This window comes from Coenobita brevimanus, chromosome 18 (assembly GCF_032717465.1).
Source record: "Coenobita brevimanus isolate Jiangsu-jjx chromosome 18, ASM3271746v2, whole genome shotgun sequence".
In the NCBI taxonomy this organism is placed as follows: domain Eukaryota; kingdom Metazoa; phylum Arthropoda; class Malacostraca; order Decapoda; family Coenobitidae; genus Coenobita; species Coenobita brevimanus.
In genome coordinates, this window is record NC_136971.1 from 7,876,626 (window position 1) to 7,897,500 (window position 20,875).

The 20,875-nt window shown below is 42.6% G+C and overlaps 1 protein-coding gene across 2 annotated transcripts in view; it reads left to right on the plus strand.

Annotated features, from left to right (window-relative positions):
* Nipped-B (Nipped-B cohesin loading factor) overlaps positions 1-20,875 on the plus strand; it is a 224,105-nt gene that overhangs the window by 95,509 nt on the left and 107,721 nt on the right. For both annotated transcript variants that reach the window (XM_080266118.1, XM_080266119.1), the window contains exons 11-14: positions 800-990; positions 8,205-8,430; positions 14,284-14,516; positions 20,414-20,875. The exon at positions 20,414-20,875 is cut by the window's right edge and continues 285 nt beyond it. In XM_080266118.1, coding sequence (XP_080122244.1) covers positions 800-990; positions 8,205-8,430; positions 14,284-14,516; positions 20,414-20,875 — 1,112 coding nt within the window. The remainder of the gene's footprint in view (positions 1-799; positions 991-8,204; positions 8,431-14,283; positions 14,517-20,413) is intronic.

Consider the following 20,875-nt stretch of genomic DNA (forward strand, 5'->3'; position numbering starts at 1 on the left):
CTCGAATACTTCGTGCCTAATTGAGCTGCATTGGTTACCAGTAAAGGCTAGAATTGAATTTAAACTGTGTCGTATTACATTAAGGTTCTTAAGATTGGTGAACTGAAGTATCTTGCTGAATTGTTGAAATTCCCATTGACACATCCAGATGTGACGGTACATCACGAAGATGATTCCTTGCGTCTTGACGAGCCTGGAGCCATTCACCAGTCGTCATTCTCTGATCGTTCTTCAGTGTATAGAGTCCCTAGGGTATATAATAGATTGCCATTGTCCATGAGACATCTTTCGTCTGTTGAATCCTTTAAGAAACGGCTGAAAGCCTTTCTCCTTTCACAATGGCTATAACTTAGAGAGAGGTACTGTGATAGATGATTATAGGGTTTAACTATTGTCAGTTTCACCTTTTTTTTTTTTTTTTTTTTTTTTTTTTTTTTTTTTTTTAAATGAGAGGTTCTTGTAATTGTAAAAATAATGTATATGTGTGTTGAGTGCTGGTGAATTCCCAGTGAATGAACTGGCACTTTTGAGAAACAAATGACCAAATTATTATTATTATTATTATTATTATTATTATTATTATTATTATCATCATCATTATTAGTCTGTATAATAATAGTGTTGATATTAAGACCTGTTATATGAAGTGTTGGCGTCATATTGGGTGATGTTTCATAAAACTTGAGAATTCAGTCTCTTCTGATTACGCATTAGTCAGTATTAAAGGGTGGTGAATTATGGTATTCTGTGTAAGATTTAGCCTCTCAGTAGCTTACAATCACCGTTTTTCTCCCAACAGAGGAAGATGGAGATGTACCTCAGGAATACCTCATCCCTAAATATGAGCTGACAGACCTGTGCTCAGAAGCAGCCAAACTCAAGAGCCTAGGGGCCATGGCCATTGTCCCACCTGAGCGCTTGGTCCGCCTCCTTAATATCCTTGAAAAGAACATCAGGGATGGTGCCAGGGTTACTCCCATTATCGATGAGGTAGGATGATGTATTTAAATGTTGCTATTATCTGATCATCTTTTTTATGTAGATCATAGATATTTCAGGATTGGTTTACAATAATTACAGTTATGATAATTGGTTGGGATCTTTTGTGTAAAAGTTAGTTTAACATATTTAAATGTTATTGAAATTGATTTAAGTTTGCATTGTTCATAAAGGTTCCTACATGTTTGCATGCATTGGTCTTGGTCCTAGTGGTGGCCCTTTATGCTGCTTCATCTCTACCAGCCCCTCTAGTCAGTCAGTCCTTAATCCCTGAGGTCAGGCTCTGTGACCTCATCCCAAAGTCTTTTCAGTCTGCCTCCCACAACTCCACCCTAAATACAGCGAGTCCTCGGTATACGAAAACTCGGTGTACGAATTTTCGATGGTACGAAAGCGATGACTGTAGGACAGATTCCACAATACGAAAAGCCTCTGTCTCGATGGTATGAAAAGCGATACGAGAGGAAACATGAAAAATTCAAAAGCACAGCACCGTGCTCGTTTGTGGCAAGAAAACGAACTAACCCCTCTCTGGTAAACACATTTTTGCGCTCTTCTCAGTTGAGTCACGTCCGTCCTCTCCTCTCAGCTTCGCCGTACGTTACACTGTTTTTCGTTGTTCTTCACCTTTTCATATTTTCACCATGCCTCCCAAGCGCCCTGCATCATCTCCAGCATCTGGGGAACCAACTGCAAGAAAGAAACAGCATCGTTTTCTCCCTCTTGAGAGGAAATTGGAAATAATAAGACGCCATGAGGAGGGGCAGGGAGTCTCGGAAATTGGGCGAGCTTTAGGCCTTGCCCTGTCTAATACTACAGTAATTGTATGTTTAGTATAGTACTGTATACATGCATACTTCAGCATAGGAGGGGTAAAGTTTAAGTGGGGGGTCCAATGGAGTCCCGGAACACATCCCCCTGTCTCTATGTATACAGCAAACCCCGTAATATCCAGACGCCCAGTTTCCGGACATCCCCAATTACCGGACATTTTCGTCCCGGGATCCAATATTCCCAAAATTGGCCAAAACCCGCAAAAAACTCGGGGAAAAATCTGACTTTTTTTCCCCACCCGTAATTTGAAATTGCCACATGGCGCCGAACAGCTGTTACACCATGGTCCCTTCACCCCTTCCTTCCTCCCCCCTTCCCCCTCCCCTGTCAGGGTTGCCATTTGGTATTTTGCATTACCAAATGTGGACCAATTTGGTAATGAAAAATTCGTTTGGTAATGAATCAGAATAATAAAATACCAAACGGATTTTTCACATGTATGAGGATACACAGGATGGAGATGGTGGATTGTTTGCTCTTTCTGATTAATTTGGTAGCCTATATAGCATGATAATAATCAACATGCTGTTAATTATAAGAAGAGTGATTACATGTATTTCCACTTGTGTATAGATCGTGCTAGAAGAGTGAGAGAAGAGTTCTGGACAAATGTGGAAGTGTGCATGGAAAAGTTTGGAAGGAATGAGAGAGTGTTTTTGATCGGTGATATGAATGGTAAAGTTGGTAATGTGAAGGTGGATGGAATAGTTGGTGAGTGGGGTGTGCCTGCTGAGATAGATGAGAGTGGGAGTGCGTTAGTGGACATCTGTGCTGGGAGGGGGTTGGTAATAGCCAATACCCTTTTCAGGCATAAAATGATCCACAGGTATACATGGCGAGTGATGAGAAGGGTGGGTGGTGAACTGAATGAAAGGAAGGCAATGATTGATTATGTGTGTGTGGATGAAAGGATGCGAAGATGTATATTGGATGCAAGAGTTTATAGAGGTTGGGGGAGTGGCCTTTCTGACCACTACTTGGTGGTGGCCAGAATTAGGATGCAAGTAAGATGGAGGAATAGAAGAAGGGAAAGACGAGAGGAAGGAGTAGTTGCAAGGAGAGTGGAAAGGTTACAAGAGGATGAGAAAAAGGCAGAGTATAAGAGAGAAGTGGAGGAACGATTGGGCAAATATGAATTGGAGCAGATGGGAGACGTGGAAGGTGTGTGTAAGATATTTACAGAAGAAATATGTGCAGCATGTGATGTGGTGTGTGGAAGGAAGAGAAGACGGAGGGGGGTGCAAGGAACAGCGTGGTGGACTGAAGAGGTGAAACAGGCTGTGGCACAAAAGAAGAAAGCATACAGTGAATGGATGAGAGGTAGGGGCGTGGAAGAAGTTGAGAGGCGGAAGAGAGAGTTATATGTGGAAAGGAAGAGAGGGGTGAAAAGATTAGTAAGAGAGAGTAAGAAGAGAGTGGATGAGGAATTTGGAAGGAATTTGAGTGTAAAGTGGAGGGACTGTAAGAAAATGTTCTGGAGAGAAGTGAAAAGAGTAAGACAGGGTGGAAGTGAAGTTAGCAGGGGAGTGAAAGATAAACATGGTAGATTACTAGTGGAGAAGGGAGAAAAAGTGAGCAGATGGAGAGAACACTTTAAGGAATTGTTGAACGTAGAGGATGGAAGTAATGCGAGTATAAGTGGCTGGGGAATGGCTGGGAGAGGGAGGGAGGTGAGAAGACAGGTAGAAATCAGTAGGATAGAGGTTGTGGAAGCAATGAAGAAAGTTAAATCGGGGAAAGCCCCAGGAATTGATGGAGTGTGTGGTGAAATGCTGAAGCATGGGGGAGAGATAGTAGTAGAATGGATGTGGAAGATGTGCAGATTGGCCTGGGAGGAGGGTAGAGTCCCGGAGGATTGGAAGTCAGGTATAATTATTCCCTTGTACAAAGGAAAAGGGGAAAAAGAAGTGTGTGGTAATCATAGGGGCATTTGTCTTCTTAGTATAATAGGAAAAGTGTATGGTAGGATACTTATAGACAGAGTTAGAGAAAGAACAGAGAAATTAGTTGGAGAAGAACAGGGAGGCTTTAGGAAGGGAAGAGGTTGTGTAGATCAGATATTCATTCTTAGATCTTTAGTGGAAAAGTTTCTAGAGAAGGGAAAGAAGTTGTATGCGGCTTTCATGGATTTGGAGAAAGCATATGACAGGGTGGATAGGCAAGGATTGTGGAAGGTGTTAAGAATATATGGAGTAGATGGGAAGTTGTTGAATGCTGTGAAGAGTATGTATGATGGTGCTAAGGCTGCAGTGCGTGTGGATGGTGAACTAAGTGAATTTTTCTCTTTGAAAGTTGGTTTGAAACAGGGATGTGTCATGTCTCCATGGTTGTTCAATCTGTACATGGATGGGGTAATAAAAGAGGTACAAGGTAGGGTAGTGGATGTTGGAGTGGCCCTGGTGAGAGAGGATAGTGTTTGGAAACTCCCTGTACTGTTGTTTGCAGATGATACTGTGTTGTTGAGTGAAGATGGAGGGGAGCTGCAAGGCTTGGTGGATGAGTTTGAGAGAGTGTGTAAGAAACGGAACCTAAAGGTGAATGTAGGGAAGAGTAAAGTGATGGTCTTTGAGAGAGGTGAAGTCAGTGAATGTATAGCGAGGTTGGATGGTGAGGAATTGGAAAATGTGAAGTACGTTTAAGTATTTGGGTAGTGTGATGAGTAAGGATGGAGGTTTGGAGGGTGAAGTGCTTGAAAGGGTACAGCAGGGAAGAAAGGTTGCTGGTTCCTTGAAAGCAGTGATAAGAAACAGGGAAGTTAGCATGGAAGTAAAAAAGTTACTACATGACAGTATTGTGATACCAACTCTAACGTACGGAAGTGAAGCTTGGACGTTGTTGGAAGGACACAAGTCAAGAGTGAGAGCAGTGGAAATGAGTTATTTAAGAGGAGCTTGTGGAGTCACGTGGAGAGACAGGCTGACGAATGAGGATATAAAGGAGCGTTGTGGTGTTGATGTGGATGTGATAGGAAGCGTTGTGAGGAACACACTGAGGTGGTTTGGCCATGTGGAGAGGATGGAGGGTGAAAGACTGACGAAGAGAGTGTATGTGAGTGAGGTGGAGGGTGGAAGAGGGAGGGGGAGACCGAGGATGAGATTGAGGGATGGGGTGGAGAGGTATATGAGAGAGGGGGGTGTGAGTTGGGAGCAGGGTAGTGAAATGGCGGGGGACAGGGCGACTTGGAGGCGATTTGTTTGTGGCCACCCCAAACGGGATTGAGGCGTCTGGCAATAGATAGATAGATAGATAGTATATGATTAGTGAAGAATAGATGCTAGCTTTGCAAATTTGGTAATGAAAGTTAAAAATAGTAATGAAAATTGAGGAGTTTAGTAATGTGGCCGTTGCGATCTGGCAACTCTGCTACCCCGCCATCATCGACAGTCACAGCCTAACTCCGATCGAGAGCAGATGCTTATAGCATTGCAAGCCACAGGTGCTCGTTTTTTGTGAATAAACTGCAATACCTCGCCACTAGAACACCCGGGAATTTACAGCGTTGTGCAGTGTTAAGAAATTAGAATTTAGAGTGCAAAGGATTAACTGTGGACTGCAAACTGGCGGTTCAAACCAGTTCAGGAGCCAGGGACTTGTAAGTATCCAGAATGTTTAATATTGTATAAACTCACTTCAAAAACCTCATTTTATGGTTCTTTTTCATTTATTTCAGTCTTTTATGTCCCTTATTGATGTGATTTGGGTCTTAAATAGGTGCTATGCATGTCCAGAGGAAGTTGTATAGGTGTTTTTCTGAGGTAGGGTCCATAAGTACAAGTCCAGGAGGCTGGGGCCCACTATCCGGACATGACCACTTTCCGGATGTGCCTTTGGCTCTGCTACATCGGATATTGGGGGGATTATTGTATTTCAGCGGGGGAAATCGTTCTGATATATGAAATTTTGTATTACGAAGTTTTTCATGGTCCCATCCCTTTCGTATATCTTGGACTCGCTGTAGTGTGGAGAGGAGGAATATGATATTTAAGGTGGCAAATCAAATCAAGAGGGAAAATAGGGATATCATAGGTGAGCAGTGTGTGAAGAATGATCAAGGAAGGGTAGTGGTGAACAGTGGGGATATTAAAGTTGCATGTTGCATGAGGAGTTTGACTGAGACAGGAAATGTTTGGAGCCAGCAGATCCAGTATTTGGCCCTTGGCCTTTGATTGACGCAACTACTGTGAACAGGGCAGTAGGTAGGATGCAGGTGGGGAAGGCAGCTTGTGTGTCCGGGTTGACTGCGGATATATTGAAAGCCTCAGGAGGTATAGGATTGGAGTTAGTCACTGACATGGTAAGTACAATTATATATGAATGTGTTAGCCCAGGTGAGTGGCTGAAGAATGTAATTGTAAATGTGTACCAGGGGAAGAGTGATGCCCTGGAAAGAGTAGGCATAAGGCCTTTGGACCAGATAATGAAGGTAATGGAGAGAGTTCTAGAAGGTATGATTAGAGAAAGAGTGAATATTGATGAGATGCAGTTTGGATTTACGCCAGGAAAAGGGACTACAGATGCCATATTCATTGTTCAACAGCTTCAGGAAAAACATATAGGAAAGAAAAGGGGACTACACTCTCTTTCCTTTATGCCTTCCTCTTCCTTCTGCCTGCAGGTGACTTTACACTCCCTCTTCTGTTTTCTTTCCTTCATTCTTTACTCTTCTTTCTGTCTGCGGGTGACTCTACATCAAGTGACAAGCCAAGTGGTTTCCTGTACATCAGGAAACCATTTACTATGCTGGGTGGTAACCATATAACCAAATTATGGTGCCAGGTGATTTAGTGGGTAATTGTGGCATCCAATCAGATTGAGCCTGTGCAGGTTTATATCCAAGGGGTGGTTGGGGTTTATTGCTCACGTAATGCCACTCATGGATGAGTGAGGCAGGTCACTGTCATCTTAAATGTCAGGACCAACTTGCCTAGCCCCGCACTCCTATGCTCCTCATGAGGCAACATAGGATTAGATGATGAATGGATGAAAGGGAACTGCACTTTGTTTTTGTTGATTTGGAGAAGGCTTTTGACAGTGTTCCTAGAGAGGTGGTGAAGTGGGCATTAAAAAAGCTTGGGATTGAAAGTGGCTGGTTATGGACATGTACAGTATATGGGTGTTTGCATCCAGGTAAGAGTGAATGGAGTTTTGAGTGATGAGCTTTCCGTGAATGTTATTGTGCATCAGGGGTCAGCTTTGAGCTCCTTGTTGTTTATTATGGTATTTGAAGCCCTCTCACATGACTTCAGAAATGGACTTCGGTGGGAGATGTTGTGTGCTGATGATTGATGTTGATTGCAGAGAATGAAAGGGAGGTGGATGAAAAATTTAGGAAATGAGGGATGGTATGGGGCTCAAGGGCTTAAGAGTAAATACAGATAAAACAAAAGTGATGATATCTAGGGCTGGGGATAGTACTGTCAAAGAAGAGGGGGAGTGGCCATGCGTCATTTGCCACAAGGACATGGGAAGTAATTATATCTTTTGCAGTGTTTGTGGTAAGTGGGTGCATAAGAGATGTAGGGGTATTAGAGATAGAGTTCGAGATAATGCTGATGTCAAATGTGTAGTATGTCGGGGAGAGCAGGTGGATATTGCCAGGTTTGAAAGGATTGAACTTGCTGATGAGTCTCTTGAGTTCTTGGAAGAGCTTTGTTATTTGGGAGACATGTTATGTGCTGGACGTGGGGCTGGAGCTAGCTCTGTGGCTAGAGTGAGGAGTAATTGGAAGAAGTTCAGGGATCTGTTGTCTGTCCTGATATAGAGAGGACTCTCCCTCTGTGCTAAGGGATCATTGTTTGCAGCATGTGTAAGGAGTGTAATGCTGTATGGTAGTGAGACCTGACAATAAAGGAAGAGGATATTCGCAGGCTCAAACATACAGAAAAGGCAGTAATGAGGTGGATGTGCAGTGTGTCCGTGTGCGAGGGTGGGGTGGATCTGGGTTTACGATGGAAGAGTTGAGGTAGGATGGGACTGGAGTATATTGCTGTTATGATGAGGAGGGTAGATTGAGATGGTTTGGGCATGTGGAGAGGATGGGGGATGATAATTGGGTGCAGAAAGTGAGAAGTGTTAATGTTAGGGGTAGGGTTGCAAGAGGTAGACCAAAAAAGACCTGGAACAAGGTCATTGAGTGTGATCCCAGGGATAAGGGACTAAATAGGGAAGCTGCCAGAGATTGGGCAACATGGAAAGTTGCCATTAGGTGACCAAGTTCGACACGTGCAGGCATGTTGGAACCTTCAAAAATGATATGGTGGTAAACATCAACAGACCTAGCTTGCTTGACATTGCGGTCATGTTTTTGTATGGCTGGAATACAACTGTCCAGTCAGAACACCAGATAACCTGGCCATGCTTTGCCCCAACAGGAAGATGATGATGACGACAAGCTGTGGCTAGAACTGGTAATGGAGCGTATCTTGCGAGGGATGGATGCATCATTGACAGCTCTCTACATCATGACTGCAGGCAACATGAGCAAACGAGTCTACCTAGAGGATGTCATTGAGCGCTGTGTCCAATTTACTAAGTTTCAGCTCAGCAATACCATCTACCCCTCCTTTGATACTGTCTACAGAATTGACAGTAAAAAAGGTGAGTGCCATTTTAGTCCATATTTCCACCTCTTCCTAGAGTTACAAGATGAGAAACACAGCCATTTCAAGTGGGGCATCCCCATATCTTGTTGTTTGAAGTTTTGTTGGTGCAAGGATTGTCTATTGTGTGAGTGAATTGAGAGAGATTAATTGTAAGTTTATTGTGGTGCAATGGAAAGCAAGGAGCAGTTGACTTATAGGTCCTTTGATGGTAGTAGTAGTAGTTGTTCCCTAGACAGTCTGGTCGAACAACCCTGAAGAAGGAATGCCATGGCTGAAACCTGGCTTTCCCATAGAGCTGTCAAGGATTGTATGTTTTGTTGTTGGCGCAGGCGATTGTTGGCAGTACAGTCTTCCATAATTTGCTTAATAGTATGGGAGTGCAGTGTTGCATCCTGGACAGGCATCAACAACAGAGTCATCCAGTCTCTTCTGATAACTCAAGAGGGCTGGCTGATGCCCACATCTTGGCCTGGCCAGGTGGACCTTGCCCTTACGAGGGAGGTAGGATTCGAAAGGGTGGATTTCAGAAGGATGTGCATGCTGGATGATCCACATCTCAGCCTGGCCAGGTGGATCTTGTCCTCACAAGGGAGGTAGGATTCAAAAGGGTGGATATCAGGAGGCCATGCTTGCAGTTGTGTATTGTCTTTGAGTGACTGAATAGATCAGGAAGTGATTTGAGCATGGATATGCCTCTGGAAGCCATTTTGAGGCAGGCAAGGGGCTAGAGATGACAGTATTTGTATTTGATATTGTGTGCTGAGTGTTGTTTTGATTTTCTTTGGTGTATGTGGATGTGGTGTAGTGGGTGGTGTGGGTTTGTGGAGACTGTGGCAAGAACTTTTGTGCCTCTCATGTCTAGATGATCCTTGACTCTGAGGGCTTTGGTTTCTTGGTGTAGGTGGTCTGTTGGTGTAGTAGCTGTGCAGCCAGAGATTATTTTTAGGGCCTTGTTCTGTAGGGTTTTGTGTGTTTCAGTGAAGGTAGAAGCCCAAACAGGGCTTACATAGTTCATCACTGAACGTATATATTGTTTGTATGCTGTGGTGGTGGTTTCTTTGTTGTGTCCGAATGCTGTATGGGCAAGTGACCATAGGGCGTTGAGTCTTGGTGTTAATTTATTTTTAATGTTTGTGATGTGTCTTTAAATGACATTGATGTATTTTACACCAGAGATTTTAGGTGTGTGTGTGTGTGTGTGTGTGTGTGTGTGTGGTAGGAGAATGTTGTTTATGGTGAGATGTGGAATGTGACTATGCTTTGCTGTCCAGTTTGTGAGAAAGGTCACTGTAGATTTGGGTGGGTCAATTTTGAGTCTGTCTGTGGTGAACCATTCATGTAGTGTGTCGAGGTAAGTTTGGAGGATGTGTGTGGCTTTGTTTGCGTCCTTTCCTGGTTGTATGTAATGGATTAGACTGTGATGTCTTTTTTCTGAGTTGTAGATAAGGGTAACATAGTAAGATGGTTTCCTTCACCCGCCAGTCCCTTTTGCTGAAATTTATTAAAAAAAAAAAAAAAAATCATGGTTGTACAGAGAAACTGTCGTGGAAATATTGTGTGTACCGGTACTGACAAATGAAAAATGTACTCTGCACTGCTTTAATTTGTGAGGGAAAGGACAGTAACATGAGGCAGTTTGTGTAATGGTGCAACACTATTACTGTACTGCCTGTGGTCTGGATGAGAGAAAAACAAACCTCTTTATTATTTAATATGTCCAGAGGAACACAGGACAGGGATTTGACTCTTGCTTTATAAACTGAGAGACAACTGTGAAATGCTGCTGTAAGGAAAACTACATTATGTGAAGATAGTTTAATGGAGCCAGGATTTTAGGTGCATGAGTGATGTGTGAATGGTTGGATGTTTTCACCCTTTGAGATGTTGATACTTCTTACATCATTGATTGTTAATGCTACCACACCCCACCTTTAGGTGATAAAAAAGACTAGGATGGAGATGATGATGATAGTATTGATAAAGCTAGAAAGCATTTATGAGTAATGTTGTAAGAGGAAGGCTTATTGTAAACTGGAAGAAAAAAGTGGAGCCTTATTAGTAAGAAGGATCTCATTTCTTGAAGTGGGTAAGACTTTTGGCTGACATAATGCCTCTGAGTTTTTTTTTTTTTTTTTTTTTTGTAGGAAGAAGGAACCAAAGGCCAGGGGCCTGCAGATTGCTGTGGGGTTTTTTTTTTTTTTTTTTTTTTTTTTTTTTTTTTTAAATGCAAGGAAGAAGGAACCAATGGCCAGGGGTCTGCAAACTACTCTTTCCAAGAAAAAACAAAAGCAAGATAACATCCATCCATCCATCATCCAATCCTGCGTTGCCCTATGAGGAGTGTAGGAGCCCAGAGCTGGGCAAGTTGGTCCTGACATTTAACCCCTTTGCGCACCATGACTCAATATGAGTCAAAACAGTTTTAGTGTGAACAAGAACCGATGACGCACTATGGTGCACTTGCAGTGGCAGTCTGAAGGGATGCTGATTAGGCAATTCTGCCCAAAATATTCACCAAAACTTATGTTTTAGCAGGGAGTGCAACATAGGGGAAGGGTGTATATTTCCAGACCAACACTCTTAAATAGTCGGCATTCTCTTGGTTTTTAGTTGAAGGGGGGGAGGGGGCTCATGCACGATTATTGGCGATTTACTCAAAAACTATTGGTCATATCAGAATCCCACCAATACCACGTGAAAGCTCGTGGAATTCTGCATCTAGACATATGCTTAGCTCTTGCATCATACAGGCAAAGTTTTGTGCTACAGTGTAGGGCAGTTATTTTCATTGTAGAACAACAGTATTCTCACCTCATTTCAGTACTTTCACAGTACTTTTACTCATCAATTTTGTGTGTTTATCTTAGCTTATCGTATAGTATAAACATCAGGGAAGATGATGGTATACAATTTATACCAGTATAGCCAATTTCTGGGACAAATAAAATACATGGGAATGTTTTCCTTTGTGTGCGAGTCCAGCCTGCTCTCGTGGCATTTTCTCTGATCATGTCACACACACTTACAGAAAACTTACGGTGCGCTAGGGGGTTAAGATGAGGGTGGCCAGCCTCACTCTTCCCTGAGTGGTATTACATGAGCAGTGAACCCCCAACCACCCCTTGGATATAAGCCTTCACCGGCTCAATCCAATTGGAGCACCGTAATTACCCACTAAACCACCAGGCGCCAGAATTTGGTTATGTGGTTACCACCTAGCATAGTAAATGGTTTCCTGGTGTACAGGAAACCATTTGGCTTATCACTCAGTGTAGAGTCACCCATAGGCAGAAGGAAGAGGAAAGAATGAAGGAAAGAAAGACAGACAAGGGAGTGTAAAATCACCCTTAGGCAGAAGGACAAGGAAAGAAAAAAGGAAAGAATGACGAAGAGGGATGGAAGGAAAGAAGGATGGAGGAGAGGAAAGGGCAGACACCCAAGAGCAGCACTACATCGAGTGAGTGGATAACAGAGCCAGATTCAAGACCCATTCATTTCGAGGTGCCTGGACACACTGCTTTTGATAGACTGGAGATTGTAGGCGATAGGAAAAACAGAGGGAGACAGTTCCAGAGTTGACCTGTTGCATAGATGGACAGGAAGTAACCGTTAACTCTGCATTAGAGAGTTGAACAGTAAATGGATGAGAGTTTGTTGTTAGACGGGTGCTGTGTGCCCCGTTTAGTGGTGGAGGGATGCAAGCAGGCAGTTCAGAGGTCCAGTGACCATTGAAGTAGCGATAGGAAAGAGATAAAGGTGCAACTGTGTGGTGAAGAGACAGAGGTTGAAGGGAGCCAGTAAGAGGAAGAGAGTTCATCATCATCATCATCATCCGTACCTCCTTTCCCACCTTAGGGTAGGATGAGGAGTAACAACGGCCAGATTACAACAGGCCTTCCTCTTACAGCATTTTTCGTAAATGCTTTCTGGCTTTATCTATACTATCATCATCATCATTTCCACCCTGCTCTTTTTTATCACCCAATTGTGGGGTGCAGTAGCGTTTATAAACAAGGAGAGTTAATGAGACAAAAAGCCTTTGACTCCACCCTGTTAAGAAGAGCTGTGTGGGGGTAGCCTCCCCACACTTAAGAGTTGTACTCTACATGGATGAATAAAACCTTTGTATAATGTCAGCAACTGTATAGAAGGTATGGAGTCGGCTTAGCACACCCAGTTTCTTGGAAGCAGATTTTACAAGAGTAGTAATATGTTCTTCCATCCATCCATCCATCCATCATCCAATCCTACATTGCCCCATGAGGAACATAGGAGCCTGGGGCTAGGCAGTTGGTCCCGACATTTAAGATGAGAGTGACCAGCCTCACTCATCCCTGAGTGGCATTACATGAGCAGTCAACCCCAACTACCCCTTGGATATAAACCTTCACCGGCTCAATCCGATTGGAGCGCAATAATTACCCACTAAACCACCAGGCGCCAAAATTTGGTTATGTGGTTACCACCCAGCGTAGTAAATGGTTTCCTGGTGCACAGGAAACCATTTGGCTTGTCACTCAGTGTAGGGTCACCCACAGGCTGAAGGAAGTGGAAAGAATGAAGGAAAGAAAGACAGAAGAGAATGGAAGGAAAGAAGGATGGAAGGGAAAGGGCAGACACCCGAGAGCAGCACTACATCGAGTGAGTGGATGGTGAGCGCCCCAACCTACCACATTTCCAAGATAAATCCTGAGAGAACAAAACCCCAAATATGTTTAAAGATTATGCTGGATGCAGCTGGAGATTGTTAAAAATTAGAAGGTACTGCTGTAGAAGATTTTGTTAGGTTGATAAGAACTGATTTTTGTTGCATTAGCAACAAGGTTATTTTTACCCAAATCAGGGATATGAGCTAAGTCAGACATAAGGTGTGCCATAGCCTCATCCCATGTATGTTGAAACAACTGCTGGGGTGGACTCTGTGGGAAGCGAATGGAAAGGTGAAGGTACTGGAGTCATCAGCGTATAAGTGGATAGGGTTAGATGTACAGCTTAGAAGATCATTGATGAATAAAAGGAAGAGAGTTGGTGATAGAACAGAACCCTGAGGAACACCATTATTGATAGCTCTAGGAGAGGAACAGTGGGTGTCTACAACAGCAGCTGTTGAACAACCAGAAAGGAAGCTAGAGATGAAGGCACAGATAGAAGAATAGAAACCATAAAAGGGTAGGTTGGAATTTAAAGATTTATTCCAGACTCGATTGAAAGCCTTTGAGATGTCAAGTGCAACGGCAAAGCTTTTGCCAAAGTCCCGAAAGGAGGAGGACCAGGATTCTGAAAGGTAGATGAGAAGATCACCAGTGGAGCATCCCTGGCAGAACCCATACTGACGACCAGAAAGAAGGTTGTGATAGGAAAGTTTTTTTTTTTTTTTTTATATATATATATATATATATATATATATATATATATATATATATATATATATATATAAAGGAATAGACTTGAAAACTATGCAAATACTGCATGTTAAAGCAATTGGGTGATAGACGGCTGAGAATGGTCACCCTTCTTTGGGACAAGCTGAATAAGAGCAAACTTTCAGTATGAAGGAAAAGTGCAAGTTGATAGGTAAAGACAGAAAAATTTACCTAGGCAGGGTGTAAGCACAGATGCTCATTTCTTAAGGTTCTTAAGGAAAACAGGAGGTACCCCATTAGGCCTATTTGCCTTGTTAGTATTGCGGCCAGTGATGGCTTATATGTCAGGATTGAGTAGCGTAGCCCCAGGCTCCTATGCTCTTGATAGTGCAGTGCTGGGTTTTATGATGCATGGATTTTATCATTAGCTGGGCATAGGTTGTAGTTTGGATGTAATGATAGTAACTTGTCATTTTTCTTTACAGATGGATATGTTGGCAACAAACGTAAGCGGACCCAGTGTAGGGATGTGCGAGACCGGAACATTCTGGGCCTGTACAACAAACTGCATGAGGTGGTGGGACTCCTGGCTGACCTTCTAAACATCCAGACCCTCACTGACACCACTGTTCTCCAGCTCTCTAGTCTTGGAGTCGGGCCTTTTTTTGTTGAGAATGTGCCTGAACTACAGCTCTCCGCCCTCAGGCTTGTCACAAAGGTACAGCGTACATGCATTAGGGGTTGTAGCAATATTGTGAAATTTGTTGGTGTTTATTGTTCAACATCTCTAGGGATTGTCATTATTACATAACTCACTTGTAGTGTTGCCCTTAGGTAACTGCCCTTTCCTCTCCTTCTTCCCCCTTCTGTTTTTACTTCATTCTTTCCTCTTCCACCTGATACTTCATTCTTTCCTCTTCCATCTGACTACAGATGGCTTTACACTCTCTCTTCTGTCTTTCTTTCCTTCATTCTTTCCTCATCTTCTGCCTATGGGTGACTCTACACTGACACCAGGAAACCATTTAATATGCTGGGTGGTAACCATATATCCAAATTACGGCACTCCAATCGGATTGTGGATGTGCAGGTTTCTATCCAAGGGGTGGTTGGGGTTTATTACTCACATAATGCCACTCAGGGATGAGTGATGCTGGTCACTGTCATGTCAGGAGCAACTTGCCTAGCCCTGGGCTCCTATGCTCCTCATGGGGCAACATAGGATCAGATGATGGATGGATTGATGACATAACATTGTTAGATATCATGGATTATCAATTATTAAAAGTGTTGTTTCTGACAGCAATAGCTAGTATTCATTAATACTGACTCCTGTGTTGTTTAATTTACAGTACTTACTTACTTTTTTTTTTTTTTTTTTTTTTTTTTTTTTTAAGTAGCTTCTCACCCATTTTTTGAAATGCCTTTTCGTTTTCATATTGTAAATTATGTTATGTGAAGCTACAGAATATGGTGAAAGTTTTTGACGAATCAGATAAAGCCAGGATTCTGGAGGCTTGCGTGATGAGTGAATGGAAGCATGGCCCATTGGACTGGGCAAACTTTTCTCACTCTGCCCTAGGGTGGGGAAGGAGGTCCAGATGATGATGATGATGAATTAAAATAATGTCATTCAGTGAGCTTTGCACTGTTGTATCTCTATTCCTATGATGCTAACAGGGTTTGCAGTAGAAGAAAGTTAAAGTGGATTTGAAGTGAAGTAAAATTACTGTATATGAAAGGAAAGAAATGACAGTAGATACTGGCATATAGTATAAAATAGAAGGGAAGCACAGTGGGCAAGGCTCAACTGGGAGATGAAGTGTTTGAGGAGGTTCATAGTTTTAGGTATCTGGGAGCTATGTTGTGGACATATGGCAGAACTGAGTATGTGGTCAAGGAAAGATCGCTTCAGTAGAGAAGAGTAATAAGAGAACTCTGTGTTATTTTGAAAGTGCAGGAAGGTTAGTTTGGAGGTTAAACCCATGCTTGAAAGTGTTTTTTTTGCCATACACTGTTATAGGATTGAAATTTGGGCAGTCAGTAATGGGGAGCTTTCCAGGTTGCAGTCTGTAGAAATTACTTTTAGCAGAACAGCTGCAGGCATATGAAGGATTGATGGAGTAAGTAATACTGAATTATATGAGTGTTATTGAATGGAAGAAAGAACAATAGGAGTGAGACATAGAATTATTATGCAGATTAAAAGTAATACTTTGAGATTGTGTGAACATCAGTAAAGAATGCCCATGAATACGATGCCAAAGAAAGTTTATGAAAGTAAGAGCTATGGAAATGTCCGTAAAGGGAGATATGTAATAGGGAATTGTGGTAGGTGGGGGCGATCACCATCCACTCACTTGATGTAGTGCTGCTCTCGGGTGTCTGCCCTTTCCTCTTCATCCTTCTTTCCTTCCATTCTCTTCTGTCTTTCTTTCCTTCATTCTTTCCTTGTCCTTCTGCCTACGGGTGACTTTACACTCCCTCTTCTGTCTTTCTGTCCCTCATTCTTTCCACTTCCTTCAGCCTGTGGGTGACTCTACACTGAGTGACAAGCCAAATGGTTTCCTGTGCACCAGGAAACCATTGACTACGCTGGGTGGTAACCATATAACCAAATTTTGGCACCTGGTCGTTTAGTGGGTAATTATTGCGTTCCAGTCGGATTGAGCCGGTGAAGGTTTATATCCAAGGGATGGTTGGGGTTGATTGCTCATGTAATGCCACTCAGGGATGAGTGAGGTTAGTCACTCTCATCTTAAATGTCGGGACCAACTGCCTAGTCCCGTGCTCCTGTGCTCCTCATGGGGCAATGTAGGATTGGATGATGGATGGATGGATGAAGAATTTGGAGCAGGATATTGGTATGAGAAGGAAGGAGAGGAGGAGTGCTTGAGAGTGAGGAGGGGGTATGTGAGGAAAAAGTAGCTTGGAGGCATTTCTGTCGCAGCCATCCCCAGTTCAGGGGTTCTTAGAAGAAAGCAAGGCATTAAAGAGAGTGGTAAAAGGAAAGATTATTATAGAGGGGGAACTATTCAGCAGCATACTCAATGGCATGGGCCACACTCATTCATTCACTATTCAAGCCCCTGGAATCCTGGCTTCGTCAGATAGGTATACTTATTTCACACATAACTTTACGTTCACCTGTCTGATTGAGTCAGTCCAATAATTTTCAGGTTAAAAGGGGATGCCAACCCTGGCCACACTCCCCCATTCAAAATCCAACCATCCAGCTCAATCCCTTGGCAGTTCTATAGCATCATCAGCTTCCTTACTTCTCTTTTTCACACACGCATTTACCATATTTGTCCACATTTTTGGGGTACCATGCCTCTTCCCTCCTTCAAACGCAATCACATATACTCTTTCCGCCACTCTTTTCATATCCAGTCTCTCCACCTGACCTTACCATGTTGACACGCTTTCTTTGAAGCTGATGTCCACAGACTTCCTTACTGCACATCATTAATCATCATGATTAATCATCATCATCCAGACCTCCTTTCCCACCCTAGGGCAAGGTGAGGAGTGGCAACTTCCAGACAGCTCAAATTTGCATAATCCAATGGGCCACTTTTCCATTCACTCAGCATTCAAGCCCTTGGAATCCTGGCTCTATCTGATACGCCAAAAATATTCACCACATTCTGTAGCTTCACATAAACATATCCTATAGGGTCAATCCAGATGCTGTCATGTTAAAAGGGGTGCCAGAATTCTTCATCATGTGCATCTCCTCACCATATTCATCTAGCCAGCTTGGTCTCTCTCATTCTCTTCGCATTACCATACCATCTCAGTACACTCTCTTCAATTCTGGTGTCCGCAGACTTCCTCACTCCACATCTTTCACATTATTTCGTATCCTATCCACTCACTGTACTCCACGCACATTCCTCAGCAGTCCCATCTCCACTGCTCTCACTCTTGACTTTTTATTTTCATGCCACACTGTAGTCTCACATCCTTATGTTGAAGTTGGCACTAAAACTCCTTCATGTAAGCCTTGTGCAGCTGCAACACTCAAGCCTCTGTTTCTTATCAAGGCCATCATTGCACCAGCTACTTTCATTCCTTGTGTCACTCTACTTTCCACTTTTTTTGCACATTATCATCTCTCTCTCTCTCTCTTTTTTTTTTTTTTTAATCACTGTACCCAGGTAATTGAACTTCGTCACCAATTCCACTCTCTCACCATTCACTGTAACGTCACACTGGGAGTCACCTTTTCTCTCAGTAACCATCACAGACATCAGCAAAACTCTGCACTAGTCTTGCAAGTTCTTGTCCAGTATTTGCAAATAGTACTACATCAGCAGCATACAACAGATTTGAGATATTCCATCCATTACCATTCATTACGTACGACATCCCCCTCTCCATCATTTGTGTTTTTACTTCTGTCATCACTCCATCCATATATATATTTTGAACAATCATGGGGATATCACACAACCTTGTCGCACATCCACACTGATCGTGAACCATTCACTTAGATGCCCATTTACCCGAACACATGTTTCACTACCATCGTAAAAACTCTTGATAGCACCTAGCAGCCTACCATCTACAGCATACATGCGCAAAACCTTCCACAGTCCTTCTCTGTCTACTTTGTCATATGCTTTTTCCAGATCCGTGAATGCCATAAACACATGATAGTCCTTCTCACATGCCTTCTCCACTGTCTGTCTTACTGCTAATATTTGATCCACTCATCCTCTGCCACTCCTAAAGCCACCCTGTTCATCACTTACTTGGACTTCTGATATCTGTCTTACTTTCTCAATAATAATTCATCCATATACCTTCCGTACCGCACTCAGTAGACATATGCTACGATAATTCTTGCACTCACTTCTCTCACCTTTATTTTTGTTCAAGGGTACAATCACAGCCTTTTTCCACTCTCCTGGCACAGTTTCACTCATCCATGCCTCCTTACAGATCTCCAACAAGCACATCATTCCTCTCTCTCCACTGCACTTAATCATCTCTGCATACACCTCATCAACCCCAGCTACTTTCCCATTTTTCACCTGCTTCACAATGCTCTTCACCTGTACAAGTGTCATGTTTCCTTGTACTGCATTTCTTCTTTGTACACTCCCAAAACCAGTCATGTTTACAGTGATCCTGCACTCTCAATTCCCATTCATCAGGCTTTCAAAATAATCTTTCCATCTGGTCCTTCATTCCCATGGGTTAATAATCTACTACCTACATCTTTCACACCTTCACATTTCTTTCCACTGTCACTTCTACATTTCTGCACCTCATTCCAGAATAACTTCCTATTTACAGAGTAGTTTGTATTCATTTTTCTCTCTAGATCATCATTTACCTCCTTTGTCCTCTTCACTAGTCCCTTTATGTGCTTCTTGGTCTCAGTATATTCAGTTCTTCTTTCTTTTGAACCCTTGTCATGTAACTACTTTAGCCACTTCTTCATTTCCTCCACTGCTATCCTAGTGTCTTAATCCCACCATGCCATACCTTTCTTCTTCGTTATTATTCTTGCCGCACCACGCACCGCTTTAGCATTCCTGACTAAGCAATCCCTATATGCATTCCACAGGCTGTCTAGATCCATATCATTCCAATTCACTGATTCTAACTCTTCCCCTACTTTGGTCATGTATTCATCTGCCATTTCTTTGATCCTCAGCTTCTCAACTTTCAGTCTTTCTCCCTGACTGCTCCTCTCTCTCCTGGTCCACCTCTCTCAGGTTGATCTTGCATGCCACAATCGTATGATCTGACAGACCTCCATATTGTCCTCTCACGGCCCTCGTATCAGCAGCCATTCCCAGCATCGACCTCTCTACGAGCACACAATCAATCAGGCTTCTTTCAGCACGATCCCCGTTCCCTCTATACCACGTATATTTACGTGCATCTTTGTGTTTGAAATACAAGTTAGAAATGGACAACCTCCTTTCCTGACACATAACCTTCAGTTGCTTCCCATTATCATCTTTCACAAATCACATTATTCCATATCCTATCCACTCTCCACACACACATTGTTCAACAGCCCTGTCTACACTGCTCTTACGCTGTCTTTCTCTAGCTGTCACCCTACAAGGAATGAAGTTTTTAAGATGCTTTTAGAAGTTGGAGTCTGATCAGGTGGACATCAAACAGTAATGTCATATACATTTGTTAATGATGCACTCTTCAGTTGCCATCCATTGTTTCACTGGCATTAAAAAACAACCCATTACAGTACATTATTTACAGGATCTGTACCAACCTTCCATTTAGATTGCTTAACTCATTCCTTTGCTTGTTTTCAGAAGCACAATCTAGTTGGCCCTAAAACCTGTCCTTATCCTCCACAGCTCCTCTCATCACAGAGTGAATATGCTTCATATTGCATTGATTCATAATGAATAAGAATAGATATTAACTTTGATTGAAGGAACCTATGAATACAGTAGCAGTGGAAAGTATTGTTGATTCAGCAAATTATAATGGAGCAATGTTCAGTTACTCAGTCTGATTGTGAAAAAGGAATGACTTAACGCAGGAATGCTTGAGTAGTGTATTAAATGTGATTAAATGTGCACTGTTTATATATATATATTATAATTTTGTATTTATTTACAGGTGTTTGCCAAGTACAACAAACACAGACGATTGTTACTGGATGACATTTTGGCATCTATAGCACGGTTACCAAACAGCAAAAGAAGTTTGAGAACTTACAGATTGAACTCTGATGAGTCAATTCAGATGTTGACAGCCTTAGTATTACAGTTGATACAGTGTGTTGTTGAACTCCCAGAGGAGCTGACACAGTGTGTTGGAAAAAGTGCGAGTGAAAGTGCAAATAGTCAAAATTCCAAAGATTCCAAAGACACCAAAGCAGAGGATAAGAAGGAGGTGCAAGTAGACCGTGATGTGCTTATTTGTACACGTTATGAGACTGCTATGAGCACTGCCTATAGCTTCCTCTCAGTGTTCCTTCAGAAGACAGGTAGTCGTTCTGAGGAAATCGATTATCGCCCACTCTTTGAAAACTTTGTACAGGATCTTTTGGCAGCAGTAAATAAACCTGAGTGGCCAGCT